This window comes from Hesperophylax consimilis, chromosome 16 (genome assembly GCF_061612785.1).
Source record: "Hesperophylax consimilis isolate HC1 chromosome 16, BYU_Hcon_1.0, whole genome shotgun sequence".
Classification (NCBI taxonomy): domain Eukaryota; kingdom Metazoa; phylum Arthropoda; class Insecta; order Trichoptera; family Limnephilidae; genus Hesperophylax; species Hesperophylax consimilis.
Genome location: NC_142851.1, coordinates 26,523,055 through 26,544,262, shown reverse-complemented (window position 1 = coordinate 26,544,262; position 21,208 = coordinate 26,523,055). Strand labels below are relative to the sequence as shown.

The following is a 21,208-nucleotide window of genomic DNA, read 5'->3' as shown; positions in this document are numbered from 1 at the left end:
TGCAAACAGTCTAGTAGTAGTAAGGTAGTCTCAAGCTGAAATAAACGAAGTATAAGTTTCACTGCAAATAGTAAAATGAAAAAACGCCGAATTATTTAACTATCTTTTAATCAGTCCATTAATTTTCTTTGGTCCGTGTTTTCAAGTAATACCGGCACCTCGAATGCAACCTCCCTGAGATATATATGTAGAAGTCTCCATTGTTTTTAAAGAAAACAGACTGAATTCGTTTAAATGCCAACTATTTCAGCGCCCTGTTGATAAAGTTTTCAATCAAGACTAAGTTCCCAGAAGTACCTACCTAACTACGTAACTTCGTTGTTGAGAAAATTGCAGAGTTCTTCACAAAATACGGAGAAATCTTCGAATGGCTTTTTGAACATTCAAATAAGGTTAACTTTGTTTTCTGCTCTGAGAATATTTACTTCCATATCTAAACTATGGTGACCCAACTCCTGATCCCCTACAGTTGATCCCCTGGACAGTTGATCCCCTTGACAGTTGATCTTTCTGCCGCTTCTTCCACATCTAAACTATGGTGACCCAACTCCTGATCCCCTACAGTTGATCCCCTGGACAGTTGATCCCCTTGACAGTTGATCTTTCTGCCGCCTCCTCCATATCTTAACTATGGTGACCAAAATATTCATCCCTCGACAATTGATCCTCCGACAGTTGATTACCATAACATTTGATCTTTTTGCCACTTCCTCTATATCTTAACTTTAGTGACTAAACTCTTAATCCCCCGAGAGATGATCCCACGAAAGTTGATCCCCAGGACGTTTGAAGCCCTGGATAGTTGATTCTTATGCTATTTCTTCCATATCATAACTGTGGTGACCCGACTCTAGATCCCTCTAAAGTTGATCCCCTGACTGTTGATCCCCGAAAGTTTATTTCTGTTGTACTCTTAGTAGAAACGATTTTTCTTGTGGCCTGTTGTTTCTTATGACGAAATAAAAATCTGTTCACCTACGTATTAGATGTTATAAACATTTTTGGTAGTGCTCCGACACAAGTCGGTCATAAAACAATAAACTCGACATTGTGAACCTCCAAAACTTATATTTTTTTATTTCGTTATTGACGTCTAAATACCGCTGGCACTCAATATTCGTAGCGTATAAAATGGTTTCAACCAAAATGGGTATATTGTTTCGAGTATATTATTATGACAAAGAAAATCATTCGATACCTATATTGACGTTAAAGCAAACATACCATAATGATAACACAACATATTAGTTTCATAAAAGCTTTTAAAAGAAAACATCCATAAAGTATTGTATGGCAAAGGTAATATTTTATTGTTGTTTTGAATACGTTCAGCCTTCTTACCAATTATGGGTTTAAGAATACAACTTTTTTTTAATAATAAAATTTTTAATAAAAAATGCGATTCAAGGACTTTAAATAAAAAAGTTTTAATATTTTTAATAAATTTTATTACCGCATAAGAGTCCCAACTGCTCGGGGCCAGTGGGTCTACGACAATTCCAGCCTAAGTTACGTACGTTGTGAAGCTAAAGGGAGAGTAGTAGGAAGGAGATGAAAGAGGAAAATATGAAATGCCTACCTTAATGGTATAAGCACTATAAGCAACAGCCAAAACAGTCCTTTGACAATGGCTTCTATTAAGTACATGGCACATGTTGTATTAGTACTGGACATGTCAAAAAGATGTACGTTTTCAAATTATCTTTTCACTGAATTTTAACCCCATGTTGCATTGTTCTGTTCCTCCCCACATTTAAAATTGTTTTTTACTCCAGGATTGCAGTTTCTGTGGTCTAGAAGTGGGAACTTTACACCACATATTTTTGGTTGTAACTCTCTAAACAAATATATCGTCTCTTCTATCAAGCCTAATTTAAAATTGCCTCCAATCTTTTCAACATATCATCTCTTCTAAGTCTGAACTCAACTTACAAGAGATTCCAATCTTCCATATAATTATGAAATTCAACCATTTAAATAAAATTAATACATAAATTCCCATTCAATATGTATGCGTGCATGAATGCTAACTCAATTTTGACTGTCCTAAAACGGGAATTCCTCCTAGTTGGGCAGTCAAAGTATTTTTTTATCTACATGTGTCATTGTATCATCACCTGTACTAAATAAATAAAATAAATAAATAAATAAATAAATCTCTCTCTAATTTGAGATGATGGCCTAGAACCTTCTTGAAGGGCGAAACCCAGAAATATTTATTGTTGTGAATAAATCGGTAATAGAATTTTGAACATAAAAAGCAAATTGTTGTTTACCTTACTGTCTATTGTATTATATATGTTTTTGATAATTACGCATAGGTTGTTAAAGATGTCTATGTCAGTTCTAAGTTGAGCCAAAACCTTTTTTCCTGGTAAAGTCTTGGCCAAGTAGTGCACAATAGAGGTAGAAGTTATTTTTTGCAGAATTCTCTTGCGTTGTTTGCGCGTGAGGGTTGATTATTAAGATAATATTAAAACAAGTTCCAACAAAGACAATGCCTTTGTTTTCTCCTTCCGCCACAAACTTCTCTACGCATTGTTCCGTCCGCCATTGTTCTAATCACTCTAGTGTTATAATGGCAGCCGCGAATTTAATGTCATTCATCGCATATCATCACAACAATACTTGATGAAGTTGGACGGGTGACATTTTGATAATTCCACGGTTATTGTGTTATTTGAATTTGAAACGCATTTTTATTTTGTCAACCTACAAGGCGCGCGACCATTACAAAGTTTGATTAATATTATAATGTTGAATTTTTTGAAGTTTTTGTTTTTTTAAATCCATGCAATGTCAGTGTCCAAATATAACATTAATGTTAGAACACTAATATAACAATAATTACTAAAGTAAGGAAAATTATTTATTCCCCGCTTCTAAGTATGTTCACAAAATCTGAACAATATAACACATTCAAATAAATTAATAACTGCTACATCATTATTAAACAATTAAGGTAACATTAATTTGGGGAAAACTGACTTCCAAATACCCCCACAGAATATGAAATCAATTGTCACAGTAATTTTATCAGTAAATTGGTTTAACCGGTAATAAATAATTTTAAATTGGGAGAGGGTAAAATAGAATCATATTAATAAGTCGTCTAAACGTGGCTAAAACCACAGTTTGAAAATGGACTTGAAAGCCGAAACAGCTGCAACAATAACCAAAAAATACTTACAGAACTAAATAATTATATTATTAAATTTAATTTTAATTAGATTGAAAAAAAATTAAATGGAGTTCTACGAATTAAACACGAAAACGATAAATACCAAAATCCGCTTTACTAGGAATTCAGATGTTTCAATTATTTAAAATGTCACTATCCGAATCAAAACAACAACTACTAATTAATTAAAACATTGTTCGATTATTTATATACTACGGTTCGATTATGCCCAGCACTGTTCACAGTGTTCACTAGTTAATTTTAAATTCCTTGAGGATATAAATATTTCCTCCAGGTTAAATTTACATGGCATGATTCTACAAAAATTAATCTCTCGAAATGACAGAATAGCACGCAGGTACATGAAGCTGAATATTATTTTGCAACTCCGGGTACTGGACATTATTGTTATTTCATTTATACGGGAATAATGCATCTACGTGATTCATTACATTTGAATCAATTTTAAAGTATAAAGCTATTTAATCTAAAAAAATTGTAACCAGCTCCGATCCTTAGCTAGTAACTTTTACAAATTAAATTAAATATATTCTAAATTTAGAATCTGCCATAGTAAAAAAAATTGTCACATCAAATATTTACAAACAGAGATATAACTTAAAAGTACTATATGGATCAAAGAGCCTACTTACAATAAAAGGTTTTCTTTTGGATCATTACTATTATAGGTAACATGGGAGAAATTTCATACAAACACCCACTGGTACACAAACATACCACAAGATATGGAAGCCGTACTCTTGAATACCTAATACCAGTGATTTTCAATAGAATCAATAAAAAAATAAATTTTTGAAAAAATATGACAGATTTTGCACTAAAATGATAATGCTGTGATTAATTAACGAAAATTTCATGTATCTTTGAATTTCTTAATGTATCTGCATACATATCTTGGTATTAGGCAGGTATATTGAGATATTTTATAATTGTTATAGATGTAATTTAAAGAATCTAAAATTACTATGTGATCTATTGAGTGGCGGCTCGTGACTTTTGGGTGTGCTAGAGTGCTAATATTATAAAAAATGGAATTTCTGATGTTGTTATAGCTGAAAACAATTTTTTATTTGTTTTCGAAAATCGATTTTTTGTATGAAGATTTTCAGAAAATTTCAGTATAGCCGTGCGCCGCACGGAATTCCTGAAAACCTCCATACAAAAAATCAATTTTTCGAAAAAAAAATAAAAAATCGTTTTCAGCTACAACAACATCAATTAAGCCATTTTTTGTAATATTAGTACTCTAGTAACCCAAAAGTCACGAGCCGCCATTCTAATGTTTCCTTAAAACTATAAATGTATTTATATACAAATACTTTCTTATACATCATATTAAGAATGTTTAATTGGTAGAACCTACAGACAATCTGCCATTTGACAGCTTTGTGGGACTACCCTAAATTTGTACAAATGTTTTATTTATTAAATAAATAAAAAATAATCGAACACATCATTGAGTTACTCCAGATGGCACACTTATTTGAAAAATAATATTATTTATAGAGTGGTTAAAGACGTTGTCCCTGTAAAACAAAGATCCTGGGTTCGATTACCAGTTGCAATCATTAGCTTTTTTTATTTTCTGTTTCTTGTTTGTTTCTTTTGGATTTATTAGTATTATCTTCTTTTCAAATGATTGAATATTACATTATGGGTATAACCTTCATGGATTAATCCAATAAAATTACAGAATATTTTTTATTCTTCAAACTTCAGTTTCCCAGCATTCAGACAGATTGTTGGAGGAGCATTATTGATTCAGAGGATTCAAAGTTTCCATTAAGAATGAACTCATATTATTCCCGACTCATTCACGAACAAATAGTGCGCCATCTTCAGACAATGCGTTCGCAGCGGCCATTACCATTAAATTGTTCAGGGTGAAGTGATGAATCAGGGGATGAAAGAGGGCAAGGAAGAGGGCATAAAATAGGGCATGAAAAAGTGCCCAAGGACAGGGAATCCCGCTGCCCCTTACTAAATCTGACTGTCTATCCTAACTGCCTCTTAATGCCCGATCATTTATTAGCACCAAATAGTGAGAAGGCATTTTTGGACCGTCCGGGGCTAATTCCGCGCCGTCACTTTTGCTTTCGCCGGAAACGGAAGACAAATGATTTCCCATATCCGGTTCGGATCTCGGCTATTAATTAGCGCGCTTCTTTCTCAGATGTCTATCGGAACCAGGACCGGAAAATACTTACTGCTTACCGTCTTAGTACATGGACCCAATGTTTGTACCAACGCAGGCCGATGAGATTTCTTCAAACGATTGGGAAACTTAAGTTTATTTTGCTTAAAATTGAGTTATTCAAATTAAGACTCTGTTCAGCGAGAAGGTAAATTTGAAGAACAAATAATTTACGCAAATTATACTAGTGGAGTTTAACGCGAAAGTCTATTTTTTATTTGTTGATATGTTCGATTCATTTTTCCATTCATTCCTGATTGCAATTCATACCTTTTATAAAATAGTCAAATACAGTACTGTGATAATATTTATTTATGCAAAAATCAAAAAACTATGTATACATGTAACGTGAGTACAAAAAGGTTTTAATTTTTTTAGTCTTCATGGAAAAGCATTACAAATTGAATAATTATGGATTTTCACCAAATAAAAACGGAAACCATAAATTTTCAAGTTTTCAGTTTTCCCAAAAACATACACAAAATAGAAAAACATTTATCAAACACGTTTTCTGTCAATATTAAAGTTTATTTTCAGTTTGGGAGAGAGGTATGTGTACCGCCATCCCGGAAACCATTTGTTGGATAACCAACACCTCTGCCATAGGAAAGGTTAGGTTGTGGGTGAGGTTTATCCAGGTCTTGATGGCGGATGCGTCTGCCCACCAACTGCATGGCAGGCCGAACTGGGAGGGACTGGTTGAGGAAGACCCTTTGACCTTTCCAGCAGGACTCTTTCGGAACATCGCCTAGCACCACAGTGGGAGGGATGGATTCATACATCCGTCAGTCTGACCTAAACAAACTGACCCCCAGATTTCTACCCACCCCTTGTAATTTTTTTCCAGAAATTCCAATCCTTCCTTTCCTAAAAGAGTATCCACAAAGCATCCCCAAAGATATCACAGGTCCTGAAAGGAATTATTTTCCTCGTGGCCTCCTGTGTGGAACATTTTCTTAAACATTAATGTTACAAAATATCAAATACCACATAATATTAATAATACCTCAAACTTCTGACATTTTCCATACATTCTGATGGCAACATGCTACACTATCGCCTCCTAGTGGCGTGAGTTGTGCGCTTTAGTTTTCTTCATACATTTTAATGGATTTTGTGTGTATGTAATAAATTCTTCATTTTAGAAATGTCATAAAATACTTATTTCATTGTGAGAAATAAAAATTTATATTTCTTTCTGCTTTGTAGATTTCACTTGGTATCAATTAAAAAAATTTATTTTATTTTTTAAACTGAATACTGGTAACATATAACGAAAGGCAGTAATTTCATTTTGAAACATATTTAAATTTTCAATGTTACCTCATCCTGTATTATTTTACACTCTATGATATTACTTTTTACTCCTACACTTAATAGCTAGTTTTCTTCATTAGTGTAGAATACTTTAAAATACATATTTTAATATTAATTTGTTTTTATTCCGTTTATTACGTATTACTGTAACAATGTTATAAATTAAATTAAATAAATTTGCCAGGATTTAACGAACTCGTATTATATTTCACCAACTCACATGTCAACGTATTTAGGCATCGTGAAAACAACTTGTTTTTGTTGATTGTTATTATTACATCCGTAAACTCCATATGTTGACATTTTTATATATTTAAAATACAAAATACAAAACACCGCCACCAGGTACGAAATATGCTACACCAGCGCCTCTAGCGGCCAGCGTTATTAATATTGCCACTATTTAACTGGAGTTGAGGGTATTATTAATATCATTGGGTATTTGCTATAATTACCTACATTGCCACTATTTAACTGGAGTTGAAGGTATTATTAATATCATTGGGTATTTGCTATAATTACCTACATTGTTTTTTTTCATGTATTGTGTAAAAACGTTTATTTCTGTAGCTTCAATAATATTAACAGAATGATGATATTGTGGAAAAATTAAGATTCATCATTTTGTTGAATTTATTTTTATTTTATTTACATGTCCCTATTTTTTTTCATTCATTTATATTTTCATTAATAGCAACAAAGAGGGAGCTTCACTATTTACTGCAACATTTTACTTGAATCATTATTTATAAAAGAGAATGAAAGAAATCATTATTTATGAAAGAAAATGTATACCAAGAAAGGAAACTCACAGTGATAGGAGAGATTGTTGATTGAACCGAACATATTGTTTAGGATAAAGTGGAGGGATACAAAAGGTACATTTCAAAATAACGAAGTAAGATTTAATGTTCTCAGTTATTATTTCATGATAAACAAAGAAAATCTAAATATATTTCGAAAACATCGCTCTCCGTTTAATCAAATATTATATTCTATTGTGAAAAGTCAAAAGGGAATAACGCACATATTTCGTACACGGAGAAAAATAATTCTGTTTTAAAAGTGATAGATTGCCAATTTCCTGATTAGTAATTCAGAATATATCAAAAACACGTGTTCTTTTCCTATTAAATATGAATATTTCAATTCCAATATCAATATTTGTATGAACACGTATTGCGCCGTCCTTAAAAAAACATTCGCTTGTAACTGATTTGTTAGGAACTCTATCAATTCATTCGTTAAAGGCCTGCAAACCCGTTTTAAACAGGAGAGCGAATAATTTAACCAGATTTTTAATAAATTAACAGTCTTTTTTATCCGTAAGATTTCTCCGTGTAGAATTTTAAAAAGTATAAATAATCCTATTGTATTGTATTCATCCTCCATATATATATATATTTTTTTAAAGAAAGACAAACATTCCTGGGTTACGAGTAACCTGACAATATTTGAATATCTCCTAATACCACCACAGTAAGCTGAAAATGTTGCTTGTGTTGTGATGGAGTACTTAGCCAGCCGAGCAATTGAACACACTACGCCTGGGTGGGACTCAATATTTTCCTTTCAAAAACATCCAGTGCTCGCTCATTCTTCTTAGTTAGAACCCACGTCTCGGCTGCGTACGTAAGCACTGGTCTAATTAGTGTTTTGTACACTAATACCTTGATGGTTCTGGAAAGCAGTCTGGATTTTATTTGTTTTTGTAGGCGGAAATAGCAGCGGTTTGCATTCACGATGCGCTTCTGGATCTCCTCTGTAGTGTTGTTATTGTTTGTTATCAGGGAGTCCAGGTATGTGAATCTTGGTACCGTTTCAAAATTTTGGCTTCCACATACGAGAGATGGGGTTTGTTGGGTACATCCTACGGCCATGTATTTGGTCTTCTGCTGGTTTAGTACAAGACCCATATTTTTGGCAGAACTTTCAAGATTTATGAAGGCGTCTTGTAAAACGGTTTAAATAAAGGTAATAATAATTCATGTGTTGGGAAATAAGGAGAGAGTTTTCCCATTTTGCCGTTTCACTGTCGATATAATTGCTTGTTCAATAATACATCTTATGGCTACAAGGTAGGGACTGCTTCCTAGGTATCTTAATCCTAAGCCAAAAACAAAGTATAAAGTTCACATTTTACAACCTGAAGTTTATGATTTTTCTCTTTCTGACTTCCTATCTAGCTAATCTGCCGTGGTATCAAAAAACACAGTTATTCACGTGGGAGTCATTCTCCAAAGTGAAGGTTCGACTGTTTAGAGTTTTGTTTAACATTTTAGTTTATTTACAATTTCTGAATGTACTGATTTTTGGCCGAAACGCTTGTAGACATTTATTCTGTATTATAATAGAAAAATACGTACTTCTGTTTTCACTTACCAATGGTGAACGATTTGAAGTGCCCGTAAATAAAAATATTGAAAATGTTTTATAAGGAATTCCAGTGAAGAATATTATGGCTTAAAAAAAATTATCATTAAAAAAAATATTAAATTATCACGTCAATAGATTTGACGCGTATTTGACGAGTCCCGAAAAATGTAAGCTTTCAAAATTTTAGCGCTCGTTCAGACATGCGAGAACCGCACAAATTTTCCATGGTATCCAGAAAGCGACGGTTAGTAAGCGATTGGCGTGAGATATTGTCAGTTTATTATTATTATTCTATAAATAACTCAGTGTCAATGCGATTCATTGCAAGCTCATGGCAAAACCGCGACGCAACTGACCGCTATTAGGGTTCTATATAGTCATAATAGCATAACCATGATTTTATTTTATAGCGGTTGAGTGGCGCGGTTCACGCGTGGTTTGACTAACCGCGCGGTTACGTCTGAATGTTTATGCTAATTGATAAAATGCCCAAGTGAACCGCGCTATTATCGCCGTGTATGAACGCAAACTAACTACAACAATAAAAAACGTTGAAAAATGGACTGGAGTTCTTAATTAATATGGAGTACTTGTTTCATTTATTTTTTTCTGCAACCATTACCGTTTTTTTTTTATTAAAATACTTAGGTAGCATTTTATGCTTGGTGTCAAAGTTACGGAAAGTAAATTAGTAAGAATGAAAGTTGTGGAGTATAATAGTCATTGGTTCCATCTACAAGACGATCGCACAACTAGTTAATAAATAATTAAGCAGTCGAAAGAGTAAAATAAAGTGAATGCTCTTCATTGTGACTACAATAGTGTATTAGGGTCTACCGATCAATATACAAGTATTAATTACGGAGAAATTTAATCTGAAATAACCATTTTCTATTAATCTTTACAACGAATCGGTTTAAATAATTAATACTATAAAATATATTTTGGATAAACTGAAGCTTTTTCTATCGTTTCGCTTAAGAAAAATTAAAAGAAAATTTTTAATTACTTTATGAATAATACAAGCCGAAACTACATTTTTTTATCAGAAACTTAAGAACGCTTAAAAGAAACAACTTTTAAAAAAATACTATTTTATGGCTAAGATTTTTCATTAGTGCTAATTTCCTCTGACTAAATTTTGTAAAATTATTCACAAAATAAATAAATACCACTCTTGCGCTAAAATGGACTGTTTCTTGACTCTACCTTTTAGACACTAAAAATACATACATTTTTGGCATGTGTATTGCTAGTTGGCTCTTGCTATTTGGGAGCGGCTCTGTGCGTTGTGCGGGTGTTGTGTGAATTAAATCATTGATGTTGTCAAAAGCGGGAATGTAAATAAAATAAACTGCATTGTGAGGGTGCTTTATAGCTAATAGTCATCTCATGACTAAAGTTCATAGATACATCGATGTGAAAAAATAGCGCTTGAAGGGCACCACTTTTTACAAAACCATTTGGATTTCATAATAACGGGTGATTATCTGCGTATTCAAAATTTACTGACAGACGAAAATAATTTAACAAAATGCCCTCATCTCTTTACTATGATAAATGTAAACAGTCTTTATTAATTAATATTTTTAAGTATTGTTTATATCATTGACCAATAAAATATAAAAAAAAAACAATAAATAAAATAGCGACATTAAATATTTGAGATAAAATTAAAAAAAAAAAATACGTTATGAAGTAATATAAGCAGTTTTGATAAAGTGCAACTACTAAAAGGTACAAAAAGCGTTTTTTTTTAATGTATTTTTAGTTTAACATTTAATCATGGAGTGGGTATAAATAATAACAATGAGAGAAAGTGATGTTATTCAATTCAAACTGCTGTTATTCAATTATGCTGTTATTATATTACGCTGTTATTCTTTTATGCAAACTTATTCTTGACATATTCGAGTGAGTGTTATTTTTTTTAAGAATGTTATAAATTTAATGAGGTTCGTATTATATAAATAGATTTCTGAGCATTATTTATTAAACGTGCTACAGCTTCTTCGTATACATTTCAAAATGTGTCCGGAGATCAAATAAGTCTTAACGGACATCTGAAATTAATATTTTATAATGGGTAATAAAATCGTTAATTATCTTCTAAATCATTACTAGGTCTCTAATATCTCGGCGTTTATCAAGAGTTTTAATGTTCACGGAGACATAGTTGATCAATGGTTTTAATGTTCATGGAGACATAGTTGATCAAGAGTTTTAATGTTCACGGAGACATTGTTGATCAATGGTTTTAATGTTCATGGAGACATAGTTGATCAAGAGTTTTAATGTTCACGGAGACATAGTTGATCAAGAGTTTTAATGTTCAAGGAGATATTTCATCATTTCGCATGCGAAAAGAAACATATTTCATATTTTTTTACCCTGCTAATTCAATATAAACCAGTTAACATATTTTTTTATAATATATTGAAAAAATACGTTATCTTTAAAGGAATGTTTGCTCTATTTCATAAATAAAACAAGATAGGCAACATTTTCGCGTTATTTTGAACCTTGCCGTACCTTATTATAAATTGAACCATCCAAGTGCTAAGTATTAAACATTACTAAAAAAAACTTTACCTATGTGATAAAGTTTTATTTCCCACCCTGTAGCACGGCCTTATCTTGAAGGTTTCATATCGTTGCCATAAATCAATGCGGGAGAGAAGCCGCATGATACATTAGAAGCCATCTATTACCAGAAAGAAGAAAATTATAAACATTATAAATCGGACGGGTGAAATTACAGGATATTTTTCATACCTGGTCGACGTCCCGCAGATATTTCCCGGTTATTATTTGCTATTTACGCACCGACATCAATATTGCTTATTTGAAATGTGCTTTCCATGCTGTTGTAATATTTTCATACCAAAAGGAATCTCTTAAGAGATTGACGAAATTTTTTATAAGGCAGTTGTGGCAGACGTAATTATTACACAAGTGCACCAACTGAACTATGGGAGCCCAATGTTGGGGAATGTATTATGAGGTAGTTGTGGCAAACGTAATTATAACACAAGTGCACCAACTGAACTGTGGGAGCCCAATGTTGGGGATTGTATTATGAGGTAGTTGTGGCAAACGTAATTATAACACAAGTGCACCAACTGAACTGTGGGAGCCCAATGTTTGGAATGTTTTAAAAAGTTGTGAAGAAAAAGTTCAACCACTAGATTAGCCACTAGATAGCCGTAGAACTAAAAGTATTGTATGATGGAAACATGTGTTAATTTAGGGGAAAACTCAACTGTATTTTTTTTGTCGATTTAAGATAAGATCTTCGATTCGTAATTTTTTGAAGTTCTGTGAAAGTTTTGTCATTATTCAATTATAAGCGTTATTTCACCTAACCTAATTTTTTTTTTTTATAGTGAATACCTCACAAGAGTCCCAACTGCTCCCGTCTGGAGCCAGTGAGACTATGGCATCCCCAATTGGGGGATGTTGTGAGGCTAAAGGTAAGTGGGGAAGAGAAAGAGGAAGGTGGGGAAGTACCTGGCTATTCAGATCTAGTCACTAAACACGGCTAAAGCCATTTGGAGCAACGTTTCAATTCTGAATGGTGGTCTTACACCAGGGCGATACTGGTAGTATCTTCCACTCTGGAACGTGCCGCAAATATACTATATATTATTTTAATTTATTAATTGTGAAATAACACAAATTAATCAAATAAAATTTATTTGCGCACGCCGGGTTCGAACCCGCGACCTTCGGAATGGCAGTCCAATGCGTTACCACTGGACTATGCCGGCCGTCAAAAATAATTACAGAACATGAATATAACTTTCACAAAACTTGAGGTAGGTTAGAAATATGAGGAATTATTCAAATTCTGGTTTTAAACTGGCCCTTAAAATAAATATATATATATATATAATAAAAGAAGTTGACCATTAAAGAGATAAGAAATAATTCTAGCGTGATAACTTACAAAGCTGTTATTTTTGGCACTCAATTGATAATGTCTAGACTAAACCAATAAGATACAAGCAATCCTTTGTTGAAGGAAACACATAAGTTTATGGTAAACAATATATCGAAATTTATAAAGTATATATTAAACATCGTTACTTCTTATTGACCATTAGTCATTACAATATCTATTGTTTTCATCCAGACCTTTTAATCTCCCAGTTGTTTTTGCTATGTTTTCTTCGGGTACAGTAAATAACCAATACAAAGGGATTGAAATCATGCTTCCCTTCAACCGTGAATTTTTTTTTGACGGTACCGCTCAAACGATAATAATTTGTGCACCCTTGTGAAAATATTATTAATCTTCCGTGTACATAGTATAGATATCTTTAGTATTGAACAAAATCCACCCGTAGAATACTTCTATTTTTATTGATGTTTATATATTTTTAAATATACATTTTTTATTGAATCATTCTCCCAAGGGACTGGAGTCAACCACGCTAACAACTGAGCCAAATTCCGATTGGGTATGATCGAAATTTAATTTATACTAGCTGACGTGTACCTGGCATTGCTGGGGGTTATCCTTAGGAGGTAGACAAATTCAATTAAAACTTTTCTGTAAGCCTTTTTAAGATATATAATTCCGTCATACATTATTTTGAGGAATCTCATAAGGTTTAGCCAGCGTTATCAATGTAGGTGTTCGAAAATATTTTTTTTACCACTTGATTACAAAACATTGAATTTTCTCTACTTTCTATAAATATTATATGCATGTATTATGTATGTATATAAACCTTAAATGGTATAAAATATATACATAAACCTTATACTTTTAAATGGTGGTGAGAACCCTGTAAAAATCCGTTACGTAGTTTAGAAGAACTAAGCACACAGACAGAAGCGCAATGTCAATTTTTTTGAGTGTCCTATGAATGACCAATTTCCAAACTTCATGCATGAATTGGTAAAACTTGATATTAAATTGCCTACCAGTATTACCTGCCTTCTTAGTTTAAACACTCCTGAAATTTACCATTTGTTGGCAAAATTTATTTATAAAAATGGCCTTAATATCTGACCATAATAATAAATATAAACCAAATTTCTTTCACTTTCATTTGTATTCACTTGTTCAGGTTCCTATTTTCATCTATTTTTACTAATCCCAACTCTGCATATTTTGACTGAGTTAAAACACTATTCTTTATGCATTTGTATATTTTTCTTGATTCTTTTATTGTATTTGTTTATATTCATATCATAGAACTGTTTTAAAAAAAATAATGCTTCTAATTTTGGAAAAATCTGTTCTTTTAAATAACAAAAAATGCCCACTACTATTGTGCACAGGTTCCTATTTTTATAATTTTGTAATTACCCATTATTACCAGCTCTGTATTGTTTTTGTTAAGTTATGTTTATGTTACACCCATGTTATGTTTATGGTAGGTTTATGTTTATGATATGTTATGTTCATGTTATGTGCAGGTTATGTTATGATATGTTTATGTTATGTTCATAGTATGTTTGTGTTATGTTTTTCTTTATGTTTTATAATCACATTTGTTTACTCCCATATGCTGTGTTTGTTTATAAGATTGCCAATTTCATAATTCTATTTTAAAAAAAGGCTACTAATTTTAGAAAAATCTTTGGTTTAATAACGAAAAGCGCCCACTTATATTGTACACAGGTTCCTATTTTTTATAATTTTGTGATAATCTACTGTTACCAGCTCTGTACCGTTTATGTTAAGTATGTTATGTTTATGTTATGTTATGCTTATGTTATGTTTATGTTATGTTTGGTTTATTTATGTTACGTTATGTTATGTTATGTTATGTTATGTTATGTTATGTTATGTTATGTTATGTTATGTTATGTTATGTTATGTTATGTTATGTTATGTTATGTTATTTTATGTTATGTTATGTTATGTTATGTTATGTTATGTTATGTTATGTTATGTTATGTTATGTTATGTTATGTTATGTTATGTTATGTTATGTTATGTTATGTTATGTTATGTTATGTTATGTTATGTTATGTTATGTTATGTTATGTTATGTCATGTCATGTCATGTCATGTCATGTCATGTCATGTCATGTCATGTCATGTCATGTCATGTCATGTCATGTCATGTCATGTCATGTCATGTCATGTCATGTCATGTCATGTCATGTCATGTCATGTCATGTCATGTCATGTCATGTCATGTCATGTTATGTTATGTTATGTTATGTTATGTTATGTTATGTTATGTTATGTTATGTTATGTTATGTTATGTTATGTTATGTTATGTTATGTTATGTTATGTTATGTTATGTTATGTTATGTTATGTTATGTTATGTTATGTTATGTTATGTTATGTTATGTTATGTTATGTTATGTTATGTTATGTTATGTTATGTTATGTTATGTTATGTTATGTTATGTTATGTTATGTTATGTTATGTTATGTTATGTTATGTTATGTTATGTTATGTTATGTTATGTTATGTTATGTTATGTTATGTTATGTTATGTTATGTTATGTTATGTTATGTTATGTTATGTTATGTTATGTTATGTTATGTTATGTTATGTTATGTTATGTTATGTTATGTTATGTTATGTTATGTTATGTTATGTTATGTTATGTTATGTTATGTTATGTTATGTTATGTTATGTTATGTTATGTTATGTTATGTTATGTTATGTTATATTGTTTTGTCAATCATGTCAATTTTATCCTGTAATTTGTTGTATTTATTAATAAGAAAAATGTTGTAATGTATGGCCAAGATCACTCTTAATGGGTGAAAGCCAAAATAAAGAATAAAAAAAAAATAAAAAAAAGCGACATTATTTATTTATTTATTTATTTATTTTAGGAACATAAACAGTCTTAGTAATATAATATACATAAGAGAATAACAAAAAACAGACCAATTATTAATGTTCACAGATATATATAGAAACATAAAACTTACCTGCAAACGATAAACCTATAATATGCCTACCATAAACAGCAATAAATAAAAGTGATTTTAACTATACTTAAATAGACTTGGGTTGGAACGGGAAAGGGGAGGAGAGGGATGAGGAAAAGTTGCCACGCAGGTAATATTAAAATATTAGGTACAATCATTTTAACAGTGGTTAATATGAGTTAGAATGTGATACAATGAAATTCTGTAGTGATAGTAACTAGCAGTGATTTATTTTCTCTAATTTTTCTTCATACTATAAATTGTGTGGCTCCTTTTCCTGCGCTATTATTTTTATCACGATGTTTTAGAATCAATTCAGACAAATTGGATGTACATAATATTACATCGATGTTTTTTTTATCCATTATTTAAAATATTTCAACTACGATTATTGTCATGTTCATCATATGCTACGTTGCTTTGAAATGTTAAAAATACGACACGACACTCTGTTTTGTATTTTCAATGAATTAAAGGGGCCAATCGTTTTCGTGGTGGAAATTGGGCGAAACCGGTTTGTGAAACTTGTTTAATTTTAAGGTGAGGTAGTTTATCAGATCTTTTTTATCTATGTTCTGTTGAAAATGTTGCAAAAATAAGCGAGCGCAGGTGATGATCGGAACAACGAACATTATGTGTTTGAAGGTAGTTTCGCATTTTATTTTCCAGCATGAGGAATAAATAGTTTTAAAACATTTGGTTTTCGGTATTTCGATGTGGAAAAAAAACACCCATCTCTGATATTTTCTAATAAGTTAACCACAAATAGTATTGTAATGAACTATGTCTAAATGCCAACTCGTATAAATAGGCGTGTCTGTTTTTGTACTAGTAAACTTCCCGTGAAGTAACATGTACCAGTATTGCGACAATTAAGTGAAAATAGTAGACATACCTGTAATTTTTGTATGTATTCAATAATAACGTTTTACTTGCAACAAATTCTGCCGTGTAATTATTATTACGCGTGACAGCTGTTTCACCTTCTGAAGGCAATATTAAACTGTTGTGAAGACACGTACAAATGATTTGTCGAGCCCTCCAACGTAAAATATCGTAACTTCAAAATCCCGATTGTTGAGGAGAGCCGTTTAAAGTTTATTTACTATGTTATTAATGAATTTACAGAGTATAATATTTTATGTTAACTAAAATAATTTGTAAAATTAGTTTTCACCGCTTCTGATTTTCTTCATGTTTCTCTTCTATAGAAGCAGGCGCCGGTGTTTAAAAGAGTGATGAGCATTAAGATGAAGAATATTTAGTGTTTGTAATGAATTATGTTTTTTTTTCTAAATATATGTAAATAAACAAATTAAATTTTATATTACTTAAGAAGATAATTTAATCATTTTGGTATTTTTATAATGAATTTCTCTTTAATCGCTTTTAGTGGGTGTTTATCATTTTCGATTGTTCTGATTTTCGGGTAGGCAGTTGAAGTATTTTTTTCCTAGATATATGTAATGGTGTTGTGCAAAACTGGTGTTACATTTTCGTGTTGGAAATATATGATTTTGGCTAGTACGACTTTCAGTTAAAAGCTGATTTTGTTTTTCTTTTGTTATTTGAATTATTATCAGATAATTAAATTTGAACACTTTTGATCTCTGCAAATCCAAATATTAATCAATTAATGTTAAATTTTGTACACTCTATTATTATTCTAAGTCTTCCCATCACATTACATTACACAAGATTACCCACTTTAGATTTATTTCTACCAGAAGAATGCACTAAGAATGGGTTGTTTTGGAGAATTCGAACAGTTATTTAAATTTCAAAGTTAATTTTCAAGTTCAGTGAAAGATTTTTTCAAGTTCTGTTATTATTTCAGTTCTGTCGAGCAACTAGCCTATAAAGATATAAAAACTGGACTTGAATATGATTTTTACATAACCTGAAAATGAACGTTGAAATTTGATGAATTGTTCAAATTCTGCGAAACAACCCATCCTAAGAGAACAAAGAGGAATCAATCATCGACAAGTTGGTACAGTTAAGATTACTACAAATATTGGTTTCGCTTTATAAAGTAACAAACACGTCTCAACATTATAAAGATGCAATCTTTTTTAATATAATTTTTTGAGTAAATAATTTTAAAAAAGAAAGTCAAACATTCCCAGGTTACGAATAACCTGACAATATTTGAAAATCTCCTACTACCACCACAGTAAGTGGAAAATGTTGCTTGTGTTGTGATGGAGGACTTAGCCAGTCGAGGAATTGAACACACTACGCCTGCTTAAAACCCACCGACCGGTTTAAAAAAAACATCGATGTAATATTATGTACATCCAATTTGTCTGAATTGATTTTAAAACATCGCGATAAAAATAATAGCGCAGGCAAAGAAGCCAATAAATTAGCAATACTATTTTTTCTCCGTGTATGATCAAAGCTTTATTTGTTCTTTGCTGTAAGAACACAGATAATCAACACTAACGAATTGCTATTCCATGTTTTGAATTTGATCGTGTCTAAAATATTGTAATGATTATGAATAGATTAATAAAAACGTGATTAAAATTAACAAGAAAATGAATTTTTTTGTATTTCTTTGGCATTCACTATGTAACAATTTCTAGACATTTTTTGTTTTTAATGAGTTTTTATTATTCACAATGTACATTTGTTACGAATGATGACATTTTTGTAATTTGGACAGGTAGCAACAGACAATTAGACAATTTTCTCACTTTTATTAATAACATTCACCAAAATATAAAATTTACACTGGAACATAACGATAATAACAATTTAAATTTTTTAGACTTAAACATCAGCTTAGATAATAATAAGTGTGTTTTTAACATCTATAGAAAACCTACACACACTGACTGTGTTATACCTTCTACTTCAATTCATCCTTTGTCCCATAAACTCGCCTCCTTCAACTCAATGATACATCGAGCCATTAATGTCCCTTTAAATATAGAGAATTTCAATAATGAAATTAACATTATAAAACAAATAGCTCTAAACAACGGATATAAACCTGACATAATTAATCGTTTAGTTAATAAGAAACAAACCAAAATATTTTCTAAAAAGTACATTTATAGTGGAGATAATAACACTCAATCTAGTAAAAATCTAATATATAAAAAACTTCTTTATACAGGCGACTTATCCTTAAAAATATCCCGCATGTTACCAGTTAATATTTCGACAGCTTTTTACACTAATTCTAAAATAAAAAACTTAATTAATAACAAGGATGTTTCAAATAAATTAGATAAAAATGGGATATACACTTTAGAGTGTAATGATTGTAACTCGCAGTATGTAGGTATGACTACAAGAAATTTCAAAACCAGAATTAGGGAACACGAACTACGTTTAAAAAATAATAATTTCTCCGAGTTCGCTAATCATTTGATAGAGACAGGCCATAGCTTCAACCGGGATAAAACTAAGTTTAAACATTCTAACATTAATAAATATTTTAATTTGTGCGCATTAGAAACATTAGAAATCAACAAAAAAATTAATTCAAGCATTAATATAGTAAATAAAATAATAGCACCTTGCAAATCACCTCTATTGACAATGTTCCCCGTTATGTTGACTCCTCCCTCCGTTTCCAGCTCAACCCCCTCCCCCTCCCTCAAATCCCTCCAACCAAAGAACCAAACTAAATAAAACCCCATATTTCTGCACTTAAAAATTTAGTTTTAAAATAGCTAGTTAATGACACGGACGTGTCGAAACCGGTCGCTAATTTTATAAAAAAATTATACGTAACAAATGTACATTGTGAATAATAAAAACTCATTAAAAACAAAAAAAAAAGAAAATGAAAGTTAATCTTACATCTTTTGGCTTCCACAGAGCAATGAAAATTAGTATGCTGGGGTTCTATGTTCTATTAATCAGCTAGCAATTAATATTCACGTGAGGTACCTTTCCCGTATAGGTCCCTGCCTCACGAAGGTGAAATTAACGACCCTCTTGATATCCTACCACAATGAACGAGTGCAATGATTAAATATCTCTATTAATTAATCAAAATGTAATCAATCTAATTAAATTCAACTGTAATTTAACACCAATATTTTGCTACGTAACTTAACAAGGATAGAATGAAAAAAAACTTACTGCTAAACTATAAAACTGTGCAATTAATTTACGAGTTTATATCTTTTTTCCACTTTTTTTTAAATTTATCTCGCTCACAGGCTTTTTTAATACTTAAATGTAATAATTTTTTTCAATTTTTTCAGGAATCTTGCTGGTGGTATACAGTCGAGCAACAGCCATTTCCAAAGACGATAATTACCATAAAACAACGGAGGGTGTCGATTCACATATCGATTATTTGGATGCAGATGATAGAATTCTATGTAGGATCTTCAACCGATTAACTAATGATGAGGAATATTCTTCACACGGTGACAGAAATGGGTAAAAAACTTGTTTTTTTAGTAAGTGTTATATCAGATCTTAGTTTGAAGATTTAAGGGTTGGGAAGTAAAAGGTTTTACTTATAGTTGTGTTTATTACGTTACAAATAATAGGTCTGGATTTAGCAACACTGTTCATTACCCGAGGTTTGGTAATTATCTGGTTCGAGAAGCTTGTTCCCTGTCACTATAACCTCACAAAAATCTGTTAAACTCTAGCGACATCTGAAGGACTCTGGAGTAAGCTTTATGACTAGCGCCATCAATCGCTTAAATACTCAACTTATTACCATACATCACAGTAAGTTTTTAATTAGAGGTTATGTACGTTTTTATATGGTTTTCCATGAAATGTTCACTCCACGGCGTTCTGACACATTCAGAACGTGTTATAGTAAAAATAAATCAGTTTGCATAATGTTTCAATAAATTGTAATATTTTTCTACAGAAAACTTGGAATTTTTTTTTTCTACATTAATCGAAAATAAATATAATCTGTCAAAAGTTGAACTAAAATTTAGCACTGTTATTTAAACTAGATACAAGCTGTACACATAATATTTGTTGGTTTAACAGACGTACAGAAAACTCTAAAAAATATTTGTATTGAACGCGTTGACAATCGAAAAAATACATCAGTACCAAATCATGTTTTTTTAGAATACTTGCTGAAACAATATTTTTGAAGGTCGTTCGTTAATAATATTTACTGTCTGAAAATTATGCTTTTTCAAAATGCTCAATAGCTGTTTATGACCATAGCAAGTAAAAAGATTCTTGTTTTCTTGTAA

At 31.2% G+C, this 21,208-nt stretch overlaps 1 protein-coding gene across 1 annotated transcript in view; it reads left to right on the top strand.

Annotated features, from left to right (window-relative positions):
• Positions 1 to 21,208, top strand: part of LOC149416949 (cell adhesion molecule Dscam2-like) — a 546,393-nt gene that overhangs the window by 198,724 nt on the left and 326,461 nt on the right. The window contains exon 3 of the mRNA XM_089641351.1: positions 20,237 to 20,417. Coding sequence (XP_089497477.1) covers positions 20,237 to 20,417 — 181 coding nt within the window. The remainder of the gene's footprint in view (positions 1 to 20,236; positions 20,418 to 21,208) is intronic.